An 18,726-nucleotide genomic window follows, 5' to 3' on the forward strand; every position below is an offset into this window, starting at 1 on the left:
CCCACCCACCTGTATTTTGACAGCTATAGACAGAGAGTTCAGCTCTTTATCCAGTTCTTTGAGGACGACCAGCTTTTTCAGTGTGAGGGTGCAAAGCCTGTGGAAAAGAAAACAACAGAGGTTGAGAAAAAGACCCGAGTAAAGGCACAAGTACAAGAGCACCTTCATTACTTGATGAGGAATCTCAGTGTTCAAGGCTACTTCTATTCAGCTTTGTGTCCCCTTAGGGAAAAATCTATGGCCTTTTTGTAAACAGATGATACACAAAAGTACTGCTGCTTTACAATTCATACTGTCTGGTTAATGGGCAAATTCCTTCTAAAAGATGGCATAGCACAGATGCTTTGACAAGCCACAAAGTACCATTAGTGAAGCCTGCAAATGCTGTTTGAGCATGATAATACACATTAAAATGCTGAGCAGAGAGGCTTATGGGATTCACTGCCGTGTTTATGATTAAATAAGATGAGGAAAAATTTGTTTTTTTGGGTTTTTTTTAAAGTGGGAGCTGTTAAGCTGTGATCCAGGATGGGTGAAATACAACGAAGCAATCGAACACAGTAACACATAATGTTTAATCAGGAAAAAAAACCCCACACAAACACACACAAAGAAAATGCACACAAACACACACACAAAATTCCTTTCCTCTTTCACGGCTATACAACTATTTCACAATTCTGCTTCCTTTCACCCACACCAGCTCCCCCCCAAGGAAACTTCCCTCTGCAGTGAGATACTCCACAAAAAAGTCAACAACTCTTAGGCCAAGTTTACTAAACTTCCTCCTGACCCACTTTTCCCACCAGCCCTGTTGGATTAAATTGTGATCAGCTTGAGCCAGAGATGCAGACAAGAAAGAAAAACAAATCAATCACTCAATTTTTTTTTTCAAGAGCCACTTTGCTATACTCACTTCATCCAGGCACTTCCTGCTAGACGACTATGATTCACAAAGACTCATACTGTTCAATACAAAGAAAAATGCGGTGTTGCAGATGACAAAAATGGAGTGGTTGTTTATTATTCCATGCAGGAGGATGACGAACACTGTTTGTTTTTTTTGTTTTTGTGTCTTTACTGCTGCTAAAGGCTCAAAGATAGCTTTAACAATTAAAATAACAGTTTAAAATAAGATTTTAAGAACAAATTGTATAATAACACTATAATTTATTATACGGCTTCAAATGAGATAAAGACCAATAAATTCCAAGGGAGGTTTTTCCAAGTGTCCCAAAATATTTATACACATTCAATTATGAATTAAAAAATATATCTGAACAGGTCACGAACTCAGTGTTCCTGTGATGACTCTCTCTAGGCCCACTTAGTGATGACAGTCCACTTGGCTACATAAAGTACCTCATCTGCCTTGGAATAACAGTTGCAAATCTATTTGAGGTTGGAGTAATTAAATGGTAAATCTTCTAGGTAATGCACGGATTCAGCTTGCCTTCCTGTGAGAATGACTCATCAGTCGGCCATAGCTCTCTGTCAGGACACAAGGAGAGAGAGAGAGACCGAAAGTAGGGCTGATGGTTTAACAACATCTCTATCCCATCACAGCTATCTCTCCTCGCACACACTCATTCTCCAGACTCTGATTCACATGTAATCAAAACAGCTTCAGGCGCTGAAGGGGGTCACCTAGGGTACTGGGAATTTTTTTTATTTTTATTATTATTATTAGAAGTGTTATCACCACTCCTGCCTGCCAGTGTGTTGTGTTGTAAGTGAAACTCATGGCCATCTGTTGTGGCCTGGTGCCAGGCTGGCCCTGTGCTCCTACATAGAGCCAGTTTACTTTGCCACTCAAACTGTGATTTCAGTGACAAACCAGGTGTAGCACAAAAACACTAATCAGTGTGGTAAAATAAGTAGTACACAATGATTCAAGGACATTTTAACTAGTTTCAGAAAAGATTGTGACAGTGTGTGATTTAACAGAAGAGGGGGGGGGGGGGGGGGGCTGCTATTTGTGTGTGGTCTCCCTTCCACTTAGTAGACACTGGCACACGCTCAAGATAAAAATAGGGGCTTGCAGGAGCCCTTCACAAGTTGCATTAATCCTCCCTTTTTTTTCTTTCCCAACATTCCCACATTCCCAGAGAGACCCTGGGGTGGAATCATAGCACGCCTGTCTGTGCCAAATGGGACCAAAGCAAAACAGTGTTATCAATCCATAAGGAAAGGCAGGGTGAGTGCAGAATTTATAAAACAGTCTCCAATTCAATAGTTCTGTGAACAGGCAGTGGAAAGGAAAGATAAGTGACATATTTTCTGTTTCCCAGTTGATAAGAGTCCATGAAATTCCTTTCAATTTCAATGCTTGTGCTGGTTCAGCCAATAAACTGCCTGCTAAGCTTTTCTGATTGAGTTATCATTGTGATACACTGAGTTTATTTATGCTAGAATCCTGGTTATAAGGTCTTTACAGGCTGAGTTTGAGAGGGGATTACAGCCTACAAAATGACTGGAAGGTTGAATCGACACCTGCTCAGACAGTTATTTGATAAAAGTTGAATGTTAGGAAAGGATTTATACATTTGTCGTGTATCTACCATAGCAGTGACCTTCACTGGTAGACTAATGAGCCCTGTCACATCACACAAACTGTTCTGAAACAGCTAAAGAAACACAAGAAGAAACTCACGGTTTTGACCTGGCATTCAAACTCTATACATCACATCATTTTTACCTTCAACAGAGAAGAGTGGACTAAGAATGCTAAGTTCAAATAGTGCTATGCGTAAAGACTGTACAAATCCTAGCAGGACGCTTAAGTTCACCAATGACTTCCTTTCAAATGGCACGTCAAAAATGATGTCACAACTGCTGGAGCGTGGTGGCTTTGGTATAATTTTGGCTGCTTCAGCCCGGCTGGTATGTCATCACTCAGCTGCATGAGTAATGCTTCTCCATCTAAGTCCATTAGCGCGCCCAAGTCACTCACTGCACCATTACTAACTGTTAACCTTTTCTGCCTCTAAAGTAGAGCAAGGTCATTAGATTGCATGGCCATTTCCGCCTTTTAGATCAAGCAGACGTTCAGATATCATCAAGGAAATCAAAACTATGGAGGTGGCAAATGTTTCCATTTGTGTTAAGCAAGTAAAACTATCCAGACAAGCAAGGAACTGTTCAGACAAGCAGAGGAAAGATAAAGGATTTGCATGGAAATCTCTGTAGCTGAAATAGCAAACACAACAAACCTTGCCAACTATAAACACAACCTCATTTCTCTGGTAGTTTATTGCCAGTCATCAATTTTTTCTGGTCTAACCATGGAACTAAAACTGTATTACTGCAATGAGAAAAATCAATATAATCAACACTTCTTATGAGACAGATGGACGCTGTGAACTGGCAAAAAAAATGTACCTTATAGATCAAATGTTTCTCTTTGCTGTATTTGGTTTTAGGTTTAACCAATCTTTTCTAATTTTCCTCGGATGCAAAATAAACTGTGAAGTTGCTGTTGTAAAAGACGGTCTGTCTGTAGCTACACTTGAATCCTTTCACTTTTATCTGTGTTGGACAAACAAAACAACTTATCAGGCAGTCCACTCAAACAGTTGTGGCCAAATATTTGGTTCCAGATAAGAGCCCTGTGATTGTGGGTTGTGGAAGGGTTTACATATCATCTTATCTTTTCTCTCTGCTAATAACAAATAAAGGTACAGAAGTAAAAGACACATTTGAAGTTTTAAAAGTTCAGTTTTGTATAAGAATAATCCTTTCAACCTGTCCCAGAATAAGGAAATAACAACAGAATTTGCAGAGTCATAGTCAAGCCAATCCATCTCTACCTCTAAAGACTGAATATTTCGGTTCACCCCTTATCAAAGAGATGTATGAACATCAGAGGAAAATCAATTTTGAGAGGTGGATTAAAAGGTGGACAGCAAAGTAGCAGTCAGTCAAACACATATTCTGCACCGCTAATAATTCTTTTTGTTATCTACTCTCTGCAGCCAGGCTGGCTTTCTTTCACGAGGAGGCCTGACACAGGTTCCTCTGGAGTCAGCTCTTTGAGTTTGACACTTTAGTAAAATTATATGACTGTGTGGAGACTGCTTATGTCACATACACTCTATATTTCACTGACTTCAAAAGGTATTAAAAAAAAAAGAAACTAAAACTCAAGACTGGAACCCCATGGACCTTAGCTTCCCATCACAAGACTGGAAATGGACATGCACCTTATGATTGGTCAGTAATCCGATTCCTCATTTCGATCATTCTTAGAAATCTGCGTAGACTTAATTCATTCCAAAGTCTCCTCTCTTTTTGCAAGAATCTCAGTAAAGTTGTTCAACATTCATTAGCTTAAACTCAAACACAATCTGTTCAACTCGCCGATTTAGAGTGCAAGTCATCAAAGGATAAATGTTACTAAACTTAAGTCATCAGTCAATTAAAGATAAGCTACAGGAATGATTGAGTATGCCATCTTAGAAAGAAAAACTGAATCACTCAAAATAAAAAAAACAAAAACTGGAATTAGTGCATGTCTAATGGAAATCTTGGGGCTGAAAGTATTTATTATTTCCACTGTATGCAGTTCCACTGTTAGGCTGACAACAATCAGCTTACTACAGAAAAATACATCATCACAACATCAGTTAAGTGTATTTCTGGCGTGAACGGGCGTTCATTCTGTCTACATCAACATCTTTGAAAACTGGTTGCCCAACATGTACTGCCCCTTAGGAGTACATGCAGTTACTATCACCAAACTATTCCTGGATATCTGTATTTGCATGTCACAGGTGATAAGAACACTTCTAAATTTCAGAGCCTTTAAAGAGCCAGCAGCTAAAGTAATCAAAATTCTAAGAAAAATAGAAGCCCTATTTTGATAACGGTGCTTGCGCAGGATGACTCTAGCTGGGTTTTCAGCTTCTTCACGTTTTTCCAATGCACATTCGTATCAGTTGAAATGACAAACACCCGTAGCTCTTCAATGCTTTCTAATTTGGACAGTTTTTTTTCCAGTGACCAAAAAAAAGAAGAAGATCTAAACATATACAGGACCATCAAAAGGTTTATTGTGCAAATATGGACATGCTTCTTTACACAAATGAATGTGCAAATGTGCATGGTGCTGAAAGGGAGGCAAACAAAACCTCTGAATTTAACTATATGCTGCCTAAACAAAAACACACTTTTGTAATTCATCCTGTAATCCCTTGGTCAGCATTCTAGTTGATGTTTTGCCAGTTCCATGCCCTCGGATCACTGCACAGCAATTGTCAGTGGCACAAAGCAGAGGGAAGTGGTAGATGGAGGATGAGTGATGTAACAGAGTGCTCAATGAAAAAAACAGTCTATGGTGGATATGTGCTGGGGGGCTTCCAGATAAAGGGGGGGGGGGGGGGATGCTTTTAGTGGGTTTAACGTATTATTTTACGTATTCTCTGCTGAGATGTAAATGCAGTTGCATTCATTCTAATAAAGCACCGCTGAGCATAATGCAGTGCATGAAATTCTTAAGAAGGCTGCATATGGTACCAGCTTATACATGGGGGACTGACAAAAAGCAAAATTCTCTGCAGTCCATGTCCCTGAAGAGAAAAGCTACAGCACTGCGTTCCTCAACAACACTATTATTTTTTCACATCTGGTTGCATAACTTAACCCAAATAAAAGTTACGCTAGTATAAAAGCTACTTCTACTTAATATTTCATTCACTTACAGCAAAAAACAAGGAAAAGTCTATTCATCAGAGGGTTCGCTTATGGAACTCCTGAGTTTGTCTGGGCCACAAACCAATTATGTTCTCTGTCTTTTTAATATTTTATTCATCATCTTTCAATCAAACTGCAATGAAAGTGAAAAGGCACAAAACAAAGCCCTGCATTCGCTGATCTAAACTCCAACACACCCACTTAAAAGTTCTGTTTCACATTTGTTAAAGTTTAGACAAATATGACAAAGCAATAGAGGCTGCAAAGCAGTGGCAAACGTAAGTGTGATACGACATTTGAAAGTTGCTAGAGTATTTTTTAAATACAAATATAAATTATGATTGATGAGGACTAATACATGAGACCAAATATATTAGTTTAAACAAGTTCAAAAAGTAGAATGTGCCATGAGAGCTTAGCCTGCACTTAGGCTTGCATGCAAAAGCTATTTTAGCCCCCAAATATCTAGTTGTTTGTGCCAGATGGCCATATGCTGGTTGGGCTTTAATTCCCTGAATGAAATCTTCTGATGGTCACAGTGACAGAGCAGGAAAAGGCTTTGACCAGACAAAGGGAACAAGAGAAGCAATTAATCTGGTAAAACCTGATTTCTGTAGTATTTGTGTGAGGAAAAACACACATGGCCATAACAATATAAAATTGGAAGCAAACATATCTTTGATAAGACTGTCTCTTCGTAGAGTGGTGTGTATGGTGCCAAAGAGGTTTTAAAGCTGCAGTCATAGACTTTGGGGGACCGTGCTGTCTGTCCATTTTTATACCAGCACATTGTTGAATGTCAAAAGGCCAGAACTGAGTCAGACATTACAGAGATGGCAGCTTATCCCTTAACAGAGGGGTGTACTACAAAGCGAGATTAATGACTTAGTGAGCTATGTCAAGATTAAAGTCAAGAGTTTTCTGTGTCACAAAAGCAGCTCTCTTTACCTGGCTAAGTTATGCAGAACATATATCTTTTTTTATCCACAACATGTTATAAGTGAATTATAGATTTTTTTCCTGCTGGATGGATGGATGGCTGTTAAGCCATCCCTTTCTAAAACCACTGCGAGAAGTGCAAACTGTTTTTGTTGCACTGTCACAGGAATATGCATGTATACAAATGGTGATGCAGACAATGTATTGATCAAATTACACTTGACTCTAATCGGCTGCTAAGTATCTTTTACACCCCTGGAACTACTACTAGAACGTAGAGCACACACCATGAATACTGCCTCATTAACACTAATTTTAATTTGATCTGCCAACCAACTGAAGTGCTTCCCACATCTTTTATTAGGCGCTGCGACAGTAATATATAATATTTAAATGTATCCAGTTTAACGCTTCAGACTTCTAATGTGCAGCTGTCACTGTAGAAATAAAGAACAGCACCAAGAGTCCACTCAGCCATAATATAATTAACTTGAATTTAAATGTTTATTTTACCACCCGGTGTCATAAATCCCAAGATAAACACTTTTCTGCAGAATTAATCTCATCTTATTTATAACAGTGTTGCGTTATATTATGTTAAAGATCCTGATAGAATTTTAATCACACGTTTATCATCATCACCATCATCTGCTCAACTGAACATCCCTGATTGGAGCTTGGTGCACTCACAGGGATCGTTTTTCATGTAAGAAGACTAATATAATCTGTGAAACTCCTTTTTTGTGAGTGTGCAAAGGCCCTAAGCAGAAAGCCTGGCTAAACAGAAAAGTTGACAACTGTTATCTCCAACTGAGAATTTAGGCTTTGTCAAGCCAGCTAACACAAAGTAATTCTGGCTGTCTTGACCTTCAGAGTATACCCCTCTGAGGTTACTTCACTAAGTCAGAATCCTTACAATGCAATCAAATGCTCAAATCTTTTCAATATCAAATACTTGAGCTTGCAGAGAACAAGTCAACTCCTGTTGTGATTAAATCCACTGCCCAGTTTTTATGGTAGTAAAACATATAACAGCCATAAGTCTGAAAACTAAAACAACTCAATCTTTCTATGAACTGTTCATTAATGTATTTCGGAAACTGTTAACATAACATGAAGCCAACGTTCAACTCTGAAGCAAGGTCCGCTCAGTTGTGATGCATACTCCACTATAGGAAGTGGACTGTTGATTCACAGGCACTGAGTCTATATGCACGATTTAAGGAATTTGCAAGAAATTCGCTAAAGGACACAAATCAACTTTTCTGCATTTAATTTTATAAATAAAAATAGCAAACCTAAACTTATCAGTAACATCAGCTGACTATGTTTATCAAGCTCCAAGTGAAACATCAAAGACTTGTCGAACAGGGTGCTGTCTTTGGTTTCTCTCTTCTCCGGCTGCATGCTCCGTTTATTTCAATAAATCATATTTTGACAAACTATGGCTAAGTGCACAACTTCCTTGGATTTTTGGAGGAACACGGCCACTGGGAAAACCCCAAGAGACAGGAAATACGTCTTTAAAAAAATCTTACACAGATTCAAACCACAAACAGTGTACAGGTTATAATTAATACTGTGCAAAATAGAAATATTGCCATTTAGGAAGCATTCATATTCAATACATAGTTTAAGTCACTGCTGAATTGAACATTTACTTTCTAAAGCCAGTTGATGCATGACTTTCCATTGGTTTCATCAGTCAGGTATGAAAGCACCCTGGCAGATGTGATTAAAAAAAACAAAGGTAGGGGAGGGATTGGTCATAACACTCTGTAATTAGGTCTTTATGAAGTTCTTGGTCATGAGGCTATCCTGAGCAGTGGTACAATATGACTGCGGGATTAATTTTAGGTAATTTTACAAGTGAGTGGTACACTGCAGCTCAGTGCTAGATTTTATTTCAGTTTGGTGAGTTAGGCCTTCAGTTCTTTACCTCAAATACTCAGATGAAAAAAGATTTATGTCTGAGAAGTGTAAATCAGAGGTTTAAGCAGTATGTGCTTGTTGTGAGGACGTTCTGGTAAACTCCTCTGAAAATAATGGGTAGCAAGTTTATATTCCTGGCTGATATAAATATGGGTTAAAGGGAAAACCATCGTTAGAGGCAAGTCAAAAAATGCAAAGCTTGCTGTTAAGTGACAACAGGAAATGCATGCTTACATCTAACCTGGCCCTATATTCTACCACGCAGTAAACCAACTGAGAAAGCACTTTTCCCAGTTGTACTGGAAATCTACCAAATTACCAAACTGGTCCTTAACTGGGTTAACACAACCCAGTAACATGATTTGTGAGTCAGCAAGTAAGAATCCTTGAAACAAAAGCTTTCAGTTGCAGACACTCCCACTGGGATCTTTCAGGCTACTTTCTTATTCAACTCTCCAGCCTCTTTAATACTAATTAAAAATACAACTCCATGTTGCAGTCACACCTCAGTGATCTGACAGTAATTTTCAGGAGCTCAGTAAATAGTTGTCATCCTTTGTTGTGTTTCTGCAGTGGTAAACAGCTCTTTTGTCTCTGCCCTGAACACATATTGGTGAGGTCAGCAACCCGATGTTTGTAGAGGAAATGCAAGACATGACAAGACCAAACATGGCATGACTACAGGCAATATCAGATCCAAAGATACCAGATCATCATCATCACAAAAGAATATAACAAGGAAGATAGTATCTTGCTAGCATGCAGATGATACTGATGATAGATTATTTTAATAAAAGTGTTTATAAGTTCCTGTCTGCTGTATTCAGTAGCTTCCATGTGACTCTTCATTCACTACTCCAATAGATACGGGTGAATGGTAACTGCCACTGACAATGTTGTGGCTAAATTTTAAAATCCTATTAAAGGTGAATAGTATTCCTGCTAGAAATATTCTTTTGCAAGTGTTCTATTGGTTTGATCAAAAGCTTAGTAGCGAAGCCTTCTTCCACTCTTTCTGTCCAGCCTAGTGATCAGGAAAATTCAAGTTTTTGATTTTTTAAAGAAGAAACAAAATATTGAAAAAACTCAATGGAGGATTTAAATTAAAAAAAAGAAGGCAGGGCTAACATTAGGTCAGTTTCCTCTAAATCTGGGACTGTTATTTGTTGGCAGAGATAGTTTGATAATTTTAAAACACAATATTACTGGATATCATTTTATTCATTATATAAGTATCACTTTCTGATGCTAGAGTGGATCAGTGAATGTACACAAGGCTCCATAAGGTTTCTGTACCCCTCCAATTTGTCATGACTGCTACTATACTAACAAGGACACCAAGTGAGCATGTGCCCTCAAAGGCAAATAGAAAGTAGTATAAGGATGACAATGGATTCCTCGTGACTAAAGCAGTCCATGTGCACATCCACAAAGAAGTATAATGCAAATCTTATTGTATCGTCATACATACTAAGAAATGTTTGGAATGGCATTAAACAGCATGAATATATTAAAATGTACACAGCCTGTAGGAGACTGGATTTATAGCATGCTGAGCTTATATAAGCCTTTTTAAAAAAACAACAATGATTCATCTTTAAAAGCCATGATGAATGGGCTGCATTGTGAAAAGATGAAAGTGCAATGAAAGGGCTGGCAAGGGAAAGCCAGCCAGACCGCTGCGTTGACCCCGAGAGCTTTGACACATCCATTGCTCCACGTCAGAATAGACCCCAGCTGAGTTTTCATGATATTGTACAGTAAATCTGAAGTCCTTAGTCCTGTTTAATGCAGTCTGACAATCTACCACCTTTAATATGAATATGAATAAGCAGAATCAATTTTCAAAGCTGTAAAACCTAGCCAGCAAAGATGTACATGGCTGCTCCTATCTCCAATGTAAGGACACGGCATTGAAACTGAGTGAACTTGATGATATCTTTCAGTTACATTTAAGCATTGCTGACATTTCATCTAAAGGATCAGTGCAGCTTTCCTATACATATTTAATACTGACATATGGTGCCTCTGCTGAGCATCAGACAGGATTAGGTCTGCCCTTTAATTCTTGCATCCACCACACCGAATCTGTCTGCTCTCATTAATGATCTGGGAATTTAGAAACACCCTCAGCTTCCTAAGAAAAGAAACAAGAAGAAATCGACTTTATTCAGGTTCTACAGATGATTCGCGTCTGTATTGAGCTCTATGGTAACTGAACCAGATATGGCAGTATGATAAATCAAGTGTAGAAAATATTGCCTGACGAAGCAAGGTTTGCCTGTTGTCATTGCTAATGATGCTAGAAGGACTTCAGCTGACAAAAACACCCTTCCAAACCTGCACTGACTCGTACCATTTTCTGCAAAGTAGACAAGACTTTCAAGAAAGAAAAATGATCAGGATACTGAACTGGGAATTGTGCAAACAACTATACAACGGTCAGCATCAGCAAATAGTTCACTTTCCCCCCTAAAGTGATTAAAAACCTGACACAACCCCACCCCCCATTTTATACATCCAAATGACTAATGGACTAACTGTATCCGTGCTCCAGCTTCTTCAGAGATTCTGCACACAGATCATGTTTTTCCTTTTTATCAGTTCAGCAGTAATTTTAACACCAGTGATAGCAAGGTGAGTAAAAATAGAGAGGTGAGGCCAATTAGGCTGACGCTGTTTGCTGCCAAGTAACAAGCACAGTCATTTTTCCATTACCACAGATAAGCATGTGAACGCAGTATGAAAAATGCCCATTTTTATACCGTGAATCGTTAATTAATGCAGTTTGTGAGATGAAGATGGGAGATGTTGGATCTATGTTAACGATCCATCTTTTTAACATTAATCTTAGACTATGTAATACAAAATTCTCATGTGCAATGCTTTGCGGCACCTAGATTTAAAACAGTAACATCCAATTTTTTGTCCTTAACCAAGTAAGTGTTCATATTTAATTTAATTTCACCTCAGTGCAGATCTAACTTAATTCTTTGTTAAAATAAAGCTGCTTGAATTTAATGCACAGAAAAAGAGAAGGTGGCACAACTGCAGTGTGGGTCAACTGATCAAAGGCGCATGGACAGAAACTGGAATCCAGACAGTTCAGACTCCTTAATCTGTGATTAGACGAGCAAGCAAGCAGGGCATCCAACTCCATGTTATCGGAGATTTCTCACTCCAGGGACTGTTATGTCCTCATCCAGACAGAAAAGGCAAAGATGCTGATTCTTTTCTGGGGCTGTTAGCCAAAACAAGGAAAAAAAATCTTCTATTTATGAGACTCAGTAAGATGAAAGAAATGTTCTTTGAGTATGGCTGACAGTTAAGGTAAAGTGATTTGACGAAGGATAAATATAACTGCACTGCCAGTCTGTGTTTGTTTACAAGAGAAGACTCTGCTAGAAATGTAGTACAGGATTTCAGACTGCCATGATGACAAATCTTCATGTTTTAAAACGGTCTGTCATGTTTTCTCATTCATCAACATCATAAATGTTTTGTGTCTGAAATAATGGTGTCTGTGTTGCTGCTGGCATATACAGCTCAGGAAATGCCTCACTGGGAGAGGTGGGAAATAAACAGTGCAAGAACAAGAGAGAAAATATGAGTTGAGAGACGCTGTCCCCAGTGTGCTTATTTTGACAGGATCCTCCCTGTATCAGAGGACACTTTCCTCGCCTCGCTTGCTGGCTCAGGAAGCTGGATCTCTTCACTAGCAGAGACCCCAGTATCCGCCCACAGAAGAATCTGGCCTCGCTCCCATACTGAGGTCCACGCAGGGGGAAACAAACCTTTCTTCCCTTTGTGAGACATTCAACATGAGCATTCAGTGCATGCCTGATCACCATAAAGCTCAGGGCCAATTCAGCAAAACTTTTCAATAGAGTGGACAATCCACAGCTCAAATCCTGGCTCCGTTCCAGAGAGCAGGTTGTTAGTCAACAACGGAAGGGAGAAGGGTACTGAAACCAGACTGAAGGAGGCTGATTTCAGTTGCACCAGCAGCTCTCTAGTTGCCAGGAATGTGGAATGTTTCCCAAGGAAATTCCTCCTCCTCCAGGAAAGCAGGGAAGGAAACCAAGAGAATTTTGACACATATCAAGCAGTGGGAGTAAGCACGAAAAAGAGGGGCGTGAAGGTGCTGATTGGTCTTCTGTCAGCAAAGTGTGTGAACAGCATGGACAGCATGGAGCCAAGTTGAAATCTTATTTGAAGACATGATAAAACAAAAGGGAACTAGTTTAACTATTAATGTGACTAAAATATGAAACATGTCTTAAAAGAAAGCCACATTATGGATTCTTATTTCTCTAACAAGAAAAATAAAAACGTCACGATCCAGTTACATTTGCAATATTGTTACTTTCAGTATCTGCTTTAAAAATGGAGCTGTCATCCCTCTAAATGCACCTTTGTTCTGAGTTGTTTATATTTTGCATGGGCATCTTGCCAAGTATCATGCCATGAAGTCAAATGTTGCTTCTGTAACAGAGCATTAACAACATGCTCTTTGGGGATGATTCCTCAGCCTAAAAGCTTGCTTCATTTACATCATTCAAAATACCATATCAAATATGAACATTTAGCATCAGGTGTCAAACAACGATTGTAAACATGGTGCAAACAGATGTGGCGACTGTGTCACAATCCTGAAGGGCACTGGAGGCGGCTGATGTATATGATTCCAAAAGGAAGCAGAGGATTAAGCAGACAGTGTGTGTGCAGCATGAGATTACTAGCTCCTCTTTTCCTGTTATGAAATCAGATTACAGCAGCTCCCCTGCTAAGAGAAACAATACCCATGCCTTGAGATGAAACACTTATTGAGGAGGTGAAAGGGTGAATTTAGATCATATTATCTGACAGTCAGGCGTTCTTTACTTGTACCCAGATTTAATGGTCTCAGCAAAGGGTTAATCACTGAATTTACAGAAAACTCGAAAATAAATCTAAGAGATTAAGGCCATGGATGATACTAGAAACTGCACGCTAACAGTTATGCATGAGGGATATTTTTACATATCCCTTATGCATCACAGCATAAAGGCATAAGGGATAAGTAAAAAATGTCTTGCTGATGGCTTCATCTCTGCTGACCCAGAACAAATATGACACAATAACGTTGCTCTACTTGAGCCCGGGTTTGTTTTCGTTTATCATCTATATCTGCCATACACAACACAAATCTGTTTGATACACTACAGATTGAGGCAGAAGATACAAACATCTGACCAGAGTCTGCAAAGTACACTCAATTACTATCAAGATAAGGCTCTGCCGCTCATGAGAGAGTAAAGCCATCTTGGGACTCACATGAATCACACAGACAGAAAGAAGGACGCACTACTCGGCAGAGATAAACATCAGACGGGAAGAGGAAGACGTTTTTTCGTAGCTTGCGAGCTAACTGAGATGTATTCACTTCTCTGAGTCCAGAGAAATGTAATAGAGGGATCTTTATACACAGAGGATTTAAAAAAGAAAATCAAGGGCACGCCAACATTTTCAGATCTACAAAACATTTTCCATTTAGCAACCCAAAGAGGATGATGTTTACTCTGAAAGCAGACAAATTGTCAGCTTGAAAGTAAGTTAGTTATAGCTTCATAATGCACCTAAAGCTTTGGACACATTGGAGGTTGGAGAGCTTTTATGGACACATTAGCACGCTGCTTGTTCGTGTATAGAGATGATGTTGCAACAGATTTGAGCTAGGTGCCACTTTTCAAATAATGTCTGGGCTTGGTTTAGTCTCAGGTAGTATATTTTCAGCTCTTTTAGGGTTTTATCAGTGCAGATGTTTATGAAAAAGTCCTCTATTTTGAACTTGGCAAGAAGCCAATGCTCTCATCCTGCTGAAAATTCTTTATCAAAATAAGATAAACACAGGACCATATTTTGACCGTCGCATTAGTGCCATTCCTGCAAATACCACATCACTACCTCAACAAATTCTTGCCTGTAGACAGCTCAGCTGGATTTTTGAACAGGCCACTAAACTTCTTTAGTTCTGCTGTGTAACCGCAGCTACACCTGTCTCTTTATTATTCTCGTATGCTTAAATAAAGGGGAAAGGATTGGTAAAAATAAAACCACTCTACCAAAACTGTTAGGGTCAAAACAGCTAAGAAAGCACATCATCCACCATGCAGAGCACTGACTAAATTATTTTTAAATCTACTCTAGTACAAAAATACCCCAGTTTTTTAAAAGCTTAGTTTTACATGCATAACTTTATATTCAGCACAATTTCCCAAAATATCAATGAGACACTTAAATGTGTCCAGTAAGCAGGTTACATGAAGATGAATAATGTGGGTATTATGTCCCTCAGCTGTCTTTGGTAAATCTGCAACATCAGCAAAGCAGTTGTCTATTCTTTTAAGAGGGGAAAACAGGTGAGACTTCTGCACTTCCCCCCTCCACTGCAATAATAATAAAAACAAGAAAAACAAGGGGAAAAATTATCAGCTTATAAGAAATAACCTGCAATATGAACAGCACGCTGTATTTCACTGGAGGGTGGCAGACTGGCAGGCATGGCAATGCTGGAATCAAAACAATGCTTCTCTAACTATTCCAACAAGCCTGTTAAGGATGGAGCTGTCACAACACTACGTCCAACAGGTAGGAGCCAGAATACTGTATGGTGCACTGCAATAAAACTCTATTTGCATTTGGATATACCCAGAATTTAACAAGCGCAAGATTCTAAAATATGAATTTTGTTTCATCCAGCTCCACAGTTAGAAACCATAAATCTGTGCTAATATAATAGCATATAAAAGCTAACAACATGTTTTCCATTCTGACAAAAACATCCTTTCCTGAGCATGGCTTTCAATGGAGCTGAAGGGCTTAGGATTATTTACCATGTTGTAATTATTAGAAAACAACAGCTGTGCGTGATGTTTTGGAGTACCACAATAAAAAACACTCAGCTGGTAACAGCCCCGTGGCCTCATCTGAAACCGTGCCACTTAGCTGGACACCCACATTTGCTAAAGGCCAGTTGAAGAGCAAACAGCTGCACACAACATGGCCCAGCCCCTGAAAGAATGCCAAGGCAGAATCCCCAAAACAAGCCTTGGGTTGGGCTTCATACTGGACTTTTCACACTAGCTTACACTAGCAGAATAGCCTGTGACCACTATTCCTCAAAGCCACCGCATATAACAATAATTACAATAAGGCTTTTCAGGCTGAATAAATAATTGTGTCATGAATTAATATGCCTAATAAGTTCTTCTCCATACATATCAGATCTAACAAAGTATCCCATTCATCAACAAGAAAGCTGTGGGTCGAGTAACAGTGTACCTTCACTGTAAAACTCATTAATAATTCATTGTGATCCTCACCCATATTCATCTCGGATACAGTGCCTTGTACATCATCCACTTCAGAGAACAGTGTAATGACAGACGTAGGAAATCAATGTACATAGTATGGCATGTTGTATGAATGCACAACATGCTGTTTTCTGCAATCCAGTCTTAAAACTTAACAGATACAACTATCCAAAATAATCTCATGCATTAGTCACTGTGCAGCATTTGCTGTGGCCTGTCCAGGAACTAAATAAATAGTGAAATCACATTTTCAGAAACAGGACTACAATGAAAAAGGGCAGGGAGCTGTATAATCTAAAAGCAGTGCTGTCACTTCAAAGACGATTCATTCTCATTCAAGCTGGCTTTAAATCGTTTGAACCATCACAGCCAAACAGAACAATATTCAACATTCACACAGGGATCTGAAAGATCAGGAATTTTCCCACATGCAATGATTCCGTTCGTACATACATGCTCATGCAGGCACTATAGAGACACAGGCACATATACACACATACGGCACATTGACTGTAGAGGAAACCCTCCCCTCCAAGCCCACTTCTATCCCAATGAGTGGAACAGATCTAGGTCAAAGCTGATTAATGTGCCCACAGCTCCCGAGAGGTTTCTGGTCAGGTGGCACCAATGCCTGCTCACTGCTGAAGAATACTAAGCAAAGTGTCGCAGATAACTGATAACGCAACAGGAAAACAATAACATTAGACAATCAAAAGTATTTAATTTCTTGTCATATCCGCTGTTTCGTCATTACTGTGAGTCGCTTTGTTTGTGATTGTTTATTGCTGTCTATAACGGGGTAGTCGACTCCGATCTATAGAGACGTAATCACAACACAACCCACAGCATAAGAACTTAAAAATTCTGGGAATTTCAAATCGCCAGGCAGCTGCAAAACTGCTCGTTTGGTCAGGCAGCTCATGACACATAGGGCTGCAAAAGGATAAAAAGGATGTCTGTTGCTTATGAGACGAACGGCATCCATGCCACTGTATTTATAGATAGTTATGCCGCTATTGGGTGGCAAGCATTCCTTATACCTAATCAACTACAGGCCTATCCGGACATTTATTATGTGCAAAGCTTCATCACCATAAAACGAACATAAAGGAAACCTAGTAGAATCCGTCTAACAGATGAACTGGTTAGCTGAACTTTTGTTAGCCAGTTATAACGGTCGAAATACATTAAAAACACCGAGTGTTAATAAATTATTACAGGCTTGTTAATTCGTCTAAGCTATTAAGATACAAATGGAAATTTTAACATTGGTACTTTTGGCGCACTGCACCTTAACGTGGCAAAACAAATGTGCATTTAGCACAAAACATTATAGTAACTTCAAAACATTTGCTAGGTAGCTTTAGCATTAGCCACCTTGCTAGTTAGCTTGACAGTTAGCTCCCCAACAGTGTTTTGGAAATGTGAGGCAACTCGTCCGTCCTGCCTAACGTTCCACTCAGCGAGGGCGTTGTTAAAGCAAACGTTAGCCAAAGATTTATTCAACGTTATGGAGGCTTGCAAACATTGTGATTTGTGGTATTTTCACGCTAACATGCCAATGTTAACGTTACCTCGGGACGCAGCTTGGAGATGATCGGTCTATCTCCCAAGTCGCAAAAAGGTTCATGGGCACAGGCATGCTGCCGGAGCCCGAGCCTAGGACCACAGCCCCGGCCAACGCTCCGGTCGGGAGGCTCGTCGGCGCTGGTCCACCACCGCCACCGCTGCTCGGGTTCAGGAAAGCGGCACGGACGCCCCCTCTCTCTACAGCCGCCGCCATCATCACCACCACTGCTTGGGGAGCAGCCCTAGCTAAGTGTCGGACGAACGCGGGAGCCGCTGAACTCCGTTGCTACCTGCTCCTGCTCCTCCACACTGACTCCCAGCTGCTCCCCACTGACTGGAGATGCTGATAGTCGGGGCGGGGCCTGTTACCACTGATAGAGCACGTCGCTGCGTCCAGGGTGGGACATGCTTACTATTAAACTGAAATTTAGCATACACACGATAGATACATTAAAAAAATACACGTCATAAAAATACTAATCTATCTCTGGCCTTGTTTTAGGTGAAATTTAATTAGTATTTCCATTTAGCTGGGTAAAAGTGCTGGCCTACATTAAAAGTTCAGCCTGGACTTTTTAGTCTTTTTATCCTTTCATTTAATCCAGTTCGTTACTGTCCTTTATTTATCTATTCTTTTACATTTTCAAAAAAAGTGCAAATAATGAGTTAAAATAAAGATCAAAATAAACATTCAGCTAGGTAATAGCCTTTTACCTCATTTAATATCTACGGAATCTAAGCAGGTGACAGCCTAAATACCACCAAAACTGATTAGGTTTGTTTTTTATTTTTATTTTCATGTGAATGTGTTTAAATTGTTTACTAATATCAAAGCACTGCGCGTCAATGACACAAACCAAATCTTTTCAGTTATCTTCAGTACTCAAATTTTAATTCAAAATCTGCCCACTTTCAGGTGCATATTTTTTCCTCCTCAAATAACTGTTGAAATGTTATTCAAGATTTATCATCAGTCTTTACCGTGAGTCAGTTATTGCATAATAACACCTGGTGCATGATACCTGATTCAGTTATTGTTCTCATAAGGCAGTTGTTGGGAAACGCATTGAGTGTAACTGTGACTAAAGACTCTAGAAACCTGACTTGACATAACATGCTCAGGAGGGTTGGGTAACGAGTGTGACAGCCTGTTTAAAGCACCGGGAAAACACACACACACACACACACACACACACACACACACACACACACACACACACACACACACACACACACACAC

At 39.5% G+C, this 18,726-nt stretch overlaps 1 protein-coding gene across 4 annotated transcripts in view; it reads right to left on the reverse strand.

Annotated features, from left to right (window-relative positions):
* Positions 1-17,839, reverse strand: part of LOC113034572 (phosphofurin acidic cluster sorting protein 2) — a 45,859-nt gene extending 28,020 nt beyond the window's left edge. For 3 of the 4 annotated variants that reach the window (XM_026189237.1, XM_026189236.1, XM_026189235.1), the window contains exons 1-2: positions 17,492-17,838; positions 10-97 (exon numbers count right to left, since the gene is read on the reverse strand). In XM_026189237.1, coding sequence (XP_026045022.1) covers positions 10-97; positions 17,492-17,703 — 300 coding nt within the window. In that variant the 5' untranslated portion in view covers positions 17,704-17,838. Of the gene's footprint in view, positions 1-9; positions 98-17,491 lie in introns of all 4 variants that reach the window. The other variant, XM_026189234.1, reaches the window with a different exon arrangement.
* Positions 17,840-18,726: the final 887 nt, after the last annotated feature.

Source organism: Astatotilapia calliptera, chromosome 13, assembly GCF_900246225.1.
Source record: "Astatotilapia calliptera chromosome 13, fAstCal1.2, whole genome shotgun sequence".
Classification (NCBI taxonomy): domain Eukaryota; kingdom Metazoa; phylum Chordata; class Actinopteri; order Cichliformes; family Cichlidae; genus Astatotilapia; species Astatotilapia calliptera.